Raw genomic sequence first — 6127 nt, 5'->3', positions numbered from 1 at the left:
TGCTACCTCCTCTCCCCTTGGATCTCTGCAAGTGATGTGAGGACTCTAAAACTTCACCTGAGCCTCCCTCGGCATATGGGTGAGTAGATAATGGCTGCATTTACATTTTTGGCTGCACTATCTCTTTAAGAACTCAATCAATGAATAAAATTACTTAAAAAGCAGATTTTGTGCATTACACATCAGATTTTACATAATACTTCCCTCTGAGATGGAGGGGAGTGGATGTATAAGGTGGCAGAAATACTCAAGTACAGTACAAGTACCCCAGTGCTGCACCAAAGAACTCTGAACTGTCCAAAAATCAAGTGTTTTCAGTTCAAGTTTGAGGTTGTTCCTACAGTTGACTTTATGCTGTTCCAGTGCAGCAGCTCAGCTACAAGGTATTTATACATGTTTAATTAAATTAAAACCAAAGGCACCCGTGCTGAAACGACAGTTGAGGTTTTAGGACTCAGTTATTTAGTAAAAGACCTTTACAGAGGCGGAGAAACAGCCTGAACGCGTCCTCCACCACAGATCTCTGCTGTGACCTGGATTACAAACAAACAAAGAGAAATGAGTGCGATCAGAGTCAAACTTTAAAGAAGAGAGTGACACATTGAGGCTGGAGGAGGAAAACTTTCTGCTTAATCCAGCAAATGCAGAATTCCACCTTTTCCCCCCGAGACGTGTCAGCAGAACCGTGTCCTGCCGCCGTAACAGGAACACAAGCTGCATGACTGAGCTGTTGACTGAGCTGCAGCAGGACGCAGCGTGACACGCCACACATCACTGATGTGACCGAGCACTGAGGGGTGAAGGTGATGTGCTCGTCAGCAGACCTGCAGAAATATGTGGAGCCCAAATATAGACTGTGTGTGTGTGTGTGTGTGTGTGTGTGCGTGTGTGTACTTAAATGTAAATGTATTCTCAGCAGGACGAAGTGACGGCTGTTTTCAGGTCGTTAAAATCAGGTCAGCTTCTGTTTGTGCATTTATTGTCTCGTGTTCTCACTAACCTCGTGTTCCTCGCTGCTCCAGGTTCCACCACCCGATCCTGGGCCGGGTGGAGGAGGGCTTCCAGACGGAGGTGGATGTGGTGACCCAGTTACTGCGCTGCCAGGCCCAGGTGTCCGAGTGGCATTTCCTTCCCACTCTGCTCAGCCTGCACGGCGCCAACTCCAAGCTCATCGCCTGGGGTCAGCTGTTCCAGCGGCAGAAAGAAACCCGCAAGCATCTGTTCGGAGGTCAGTCCCAGAAGGCCGTGCAGCCGCCGCACCTGTACGTGTGGCTGCAGCGCTTCCAGGCGATGCTCCTCGCAAAGTTCAGCTTCTACTTCCACGAAGCCCTGAGCCGGCAGACGGCCCCGGCTGACATGAGAGCGCTGACCGCGCGCACCACACCGGACTACCACGGCAAGATCTGCTCCTTCATCCGCAAACACGACGCCAGCAACGTGTCGCTGGTGTTCGACAACCGCGGCTCAGAGAGCTTCCAGGGCCACGGCTACCACCACCCGCACTCGTACCGAGAAGCACCGAAGGGCGTGGAGCAGTTCCCCGCCGTGGTGTCCCTGCCGTCAGGAGAGCGTCCACTCACGCACTGGCCGAACGTCATCATGATGATGGGAGACCGCGCCGCCGAGCTCAACACTCTGGACAAGGTGGTGCACTTCTACGACGATAAAGTGCAGAGCACCTACTACCTGACGCGCCCCGAGCCGCACTTCACTCTGGTGGTCATCTTTGACGGCAGGAAGTCGGAGAAGGATCTGCACATTGCCGCCTTCCTGCAGGAGATCTGCGGCTCGCTGAGGAACTCTAAACCGTTCAGCACCCTGAAACCCGGCTCGAAGGGCTGAAACCCGGCTCGAAGGGCTGAGACCCGACGAACTGACGATCAACCTGCGAACATTTCACATTCATAAGATGCTTAAACTTCCTGTGGACCAACGTCTGGATGGTTTAACGTCGTTCACGTTGAATCTCATTTTACCAAAAATGTTTCAGACCAAAGAGACGCAGCGACACCTCGTGTGTCACTGACCCGACACGCAGTACGCTGAAGTACTTCAAACCTTCGTTTATTTAAAGATTTTAGTTATTTTGCATCAAGTTCTGTTTTATTAATATTTTTACTAACAGCTCATATTTACTGTTCTTGATACAACTTAAATAAAGCTTTGACATGATTAAACATCTTGTTGAAGAATTGACTGACGTCAGTGATGAAAATGATTTGTTAGTTTCAGCCCTGATGATGTCATAACGTCCTGACGATGTAATAAAATTTGTTCCAACCTGATTAAACATGTAATAAAACCTAATGATGTAATAAAACGAGCCGACTGATTGATTGGTAGGAACTTTAATTTAATGCACCTTTACACCAGACATCTGTCGTTAATTAAAGTTCTACATGAAGCCTCCAGGTCACGTTGTGATATAATACAGTAGTGTCAGATGTTTTCAGTTACACAAAGTTACATTTCCTAAAAAAAACACAGTTTTAACATTATTACATCATGAGTTAAAAAAAGAGATTCTCCTTAAAGGTTTACTGCTGGAAAATGTTCCTTTAATATCAGTCAGGACATTTTATGTTATTGTTTTCTTTTACATTTTTAATCAGGTCAGATTTTATGACTTATCAGGTGTTTACATTTTCAGGAAGTTATGACTGGATTCTACAAGCTCTAAATGTCATGTTGAGACGGCGTTATGTTACAGCTGTGACACAGAGCTGAGCAGATTGTCTGCATATGGTTCTCAACATGGAGGTGGCTCAGCCGGTGGCTAGCAGCTAACAGTGCCAACTCAATGGGCAATGAAAAGCAAAGTTGTGTTTCCTAGGATAGCGAAGGAATGACCCGCCCTCCTGTCCGTCTGGATGGCTAATACTTGTTGCCCTCGTTGGTGGGGTGGTTAGTTTTAGGTACGAGGAGTGGGATTGGTGTCGACACAAAGCTTATGCCGTAGCCTGTCGTGCACCTCCCCAGATATGTAACTCCACGTCACAGTGACGCAGACCTCCTGTCTGTCTCTGTAAGCTGAAACCATTTCCCTCAGTGGAAACAAAGCTTTGATTTACTTTAATTTCACAGATAAGAAACAATAAATTGTGAAGACAATAAAGCCTCCACACACTGTGTGTGATTTATCCTGGCTGAAATATGAGCAGAGGAAATCTCTGCTAGCTGCTAGGCTAATTTATACAATGTAAAATGCCATAGGCTTGTGCTAATAACGTTAGCATGTTGTATTTGTGGGGAAAATGTGTCCAGATAAAGACAAGTGTTTGTCTGTGAATGCTGCGAGTTATAGTGAAGCTGATTTGTGTTTGAAACTGTCTCTATTAAGCCATGTTTAATGTGTGTTTAATGTGTGTTTTAAATCAACTAAACTTTACAGCATTCCACCACCAACTAGTGTTTTGGAGGTGTAACTGCAGAGTGACACAGACACACCACCACACAAGTATAAATGCTCACAACAGTGTAGGCCAGGTGCGTAGGCTCTGCATGGAGCTGATGCACAAGTATAAGTCCACCTTTAGGGTAAAGCCCTGCACATACTCATCAAGAACAGAGAAATTTCTTTTTTTTTCTCGAGGTGCCAAGAACAAGAACAAAGTTCTTTCTGGCCAGGACATTTCATACTTCACGAGAAACTCAAGTGCAGAACTCCTGGGAAGTCCTCATAGGCCCCTCCCACTGTCACATGTCACCACGCCCACTTCAGTTTCTGACGTAAAGAAGTCTCAGATGTTAAACCTGTGAAAGATGTGAGCAATGTGTCTTCAGTGTTTCATAAGAGCACTCACAGGGAGTTATTATTCTGCAGAGGCAGAACGTCAGGTTTTATTTCAGAGGAAGAAACTTCTGCTGACATTTGTGACATTTAAAGAACGATGTGACAGAAAGAGTGTCAGACGCCGCTGAGTTACAGAACACACCTGGAGGTTTATTGAGTGTTCAAACAAAACATTTAGCCACATTTCATTTAAAGAAAAGTTCCGATCGATGTAACGACTCGATGCTAATTTATTCTGATTTATTTATAATATAAATACAACACGTTGATACAATCCATTTGGCTATATGAGCTCATCTTTAGGAAGCTCAGTTTTTCAAATACAGCAACACTAACAGACAAAAACCATTTTCCGTTATTATGAAACACATTCAAAGAAACCTCCCTTTGAGTTAAAATGCACCAACATGTTATGATGCTACATGCCAAGTACACGATCCTATACATCAAAGTGCAATGTCACAATGGGTTAATGCTAGAATTCATAATTCAGTAAATCTACTAAACACTTTATGATTATTTCATTCAGAGTGCTGCTGCTCTTCGTTCAGGACATGCGTGAGTGGACTCCCCAAAAAAGACACGGATTAAAAAAAAGGCACTTTCACATACACACACACACACACACACACACACACACACACACACACACACACACACAGATGTGCATCCATAGCCCATCTCAGCACCACACAAACACACACACACACACACACACATCAGTTACCAGCCCAGTTGGAGGCCACATTCAGTGTGCTGTTCAAGTGTTTCTTTTTTTGTTTGTTTTTTTGGGCGTTTACACACAAAGCCCCACCCTGTTAGCTTATTGTGAATTTAAGGTTAACTAGTGACTTCAGTGACTTCACAAGCAGGTAAACCATTATCCTCGCACACACACACACACACACACACACACACGAAGTGGCATGCTTTTTGCTCTCGTTTTCCCAACTTGCACTTGCGTGTTCTGGCACTCAGGGCAGGCATGAATATTCTATCATCTATCACTATTCTAGTGCCTCTGCACTTACAAGGGAGCAGAACAAGGGCAGGCAAGCAGAACACACACACTCGTCTTCACACACACCAACAAGAACAAAATCATACACCCTCCCCTCCCCCCCCTCCCCCGCCCATCCCAGAAAAAAGTTCTGTCCAAGCTCCTCCACCACTCAACCGTCACACCCTGTTTGAAGCTCCGCCCCCTCCCCCACCCTCCGAAAACACAAGAAGGCTGTTAAAAAGTTTCGTGAGTCGCCGCAGCAGCTCGCTGAACATTCAATAGATGGCTGAACAGTCGTTAAATACTGGAAACATTCATTAGATAGCTGGACGTTGGTTAGATAACGTGAGTTTGGTGTCACTGACGACCTCAGGAGGCGTTTTTCGTGGTTTGAGGTGAAAGTGAGCTTAGCAGCTGAACCGAGTGGAAAAATAAAAAAATAAATTATAAGTCGCACAGACGTGGTCGTTGCCGTCACTCTGCCGGGTCCTCTTCCTTCTGACAGACGCAGCAGCCCATCCATCGGGACAGTTTCTACCAACACAGCGGCCTTGTTGGTGACGGGCTCCTCAGCTAGCCTATCGTCATGACAGCACAGCCAACATTCACGTATTCACTGAAACTACATTTTTACTGGAGCTGCACTACACTCGCCACGTCTCCCCGACTACCGCCGACTCATATACAGGACAGGACGCTCCGCTTCGTTCCTGTGTCTCTTCTTCTTCTTCTGCACTTCTTTTAGCTAACCTCTGATAAATGCTTCGATACATGGAGAAAGGAAACTCCTACACACCAAGAGAGAGTACACACCAACCTGACAACACAGAAATATCATGGCATATCATATCATAGGTCATGTCATATATTATAGTTTATTACTACAGTAAAACCCTTTTCTCTGTCCTACCCTTTCTACCCTCATGTTGATTATAAACACTAAGCAGTACCCTGATCTCCTCTTCTGGCCCAGTTTTGGCCCGGGTAGGCCTGATTTGGCCTTCTTCGGCCTGTTTTGGCTCACATGGTGCAGGATTTGTCCAGCGGTGGGGGCAGAGGCGGGGTGCTGCTCTTCGGCGGGACCATCGGTTTGGGCCTCAGGGCTGGGGGCCGCAGCGGAGCCCCCATGCGAGCAGCTGCCACGGGCTTGAAGGAGCCCAGGGTGTCGGGGGAGGGGTTGGATGGTCGGGGAGGTCCGGGCGGAGGTCCGGGGAGCGGGCTGATGGGGCTCAGGGGGCTGAGGGGGCTTGGGGTGCCGGGAGTCCCGGGGGTGCCTGGGGTCCCCGGTGTGCCCGGGGTGCTGGGGGTGCTGTGGGGGCTGGGAGACTCGG

The 6127-nt window shown here is 47.1% G+C and overlaps 2 protein-coding genes across 2 annotated transcripts in view; one reads left to right on the top strand and one right to left on the bottom strand.

Moving 5' to 3' along the window:
• The window catches only part of kics2 (KICSTOR subunit 2), a 6725-nt gene extending 4394 nt beyond the window's left edge, over positions 1 to 2331 (top strand). The window contains exon 3 of the mRNA XM_050035932.1: positions 1023 to 2331. Coding sequence (XP_049891889.1) covers positions 1023 to 1842 — 820 coding nt within the window. The 3' untranslated portion in view covers positions 1843 to 2331. The remainder of the gene's footprint in view (positions 1 to 1022) is intronic.
• A 2706-nt stretch (positions 2332 to 5037) lies between these two features.
• Positions 5038 to 6127, bottom strand: part of LOC126385269 (SLIT-ROBO Rho GTPase-activating protein 1-like) — a 43881-nt gene continuing 42791 nt past the window's right edge. The window contains exon 23 of the mRNA XM_050036879.1: positions 5038 to 6122. Coding sequence (XP_049892836.1) covers positions 5817 to 6122 — 306 coding nt within the window. The 3' untranslated portion in view covers positions 5038 to 5816. The remainder of the gene's footprint in view (positions 6123 to 6127) is intronic.

The sequence above is a fragment of the Epinephelus moara genome, chromosome 23, assembly GCF_006386435.1.
Source record: "Epinephelus moara isolate mb chromosome 23, YSFRI_EMoa_1.0, whole genome shotgun sequence".
Lineage (NCBI taxonomy): Eukaryota > Metazoa > Chordata > Actinopteri > Perciformes > Serranidae > Epinephelus > Epinephelus moara.
The sequence above is the reverse complement of the archived record's forward strand: the minus strand, read 5'-3'. Positions and strand labels throughout refer to the sequence as shown.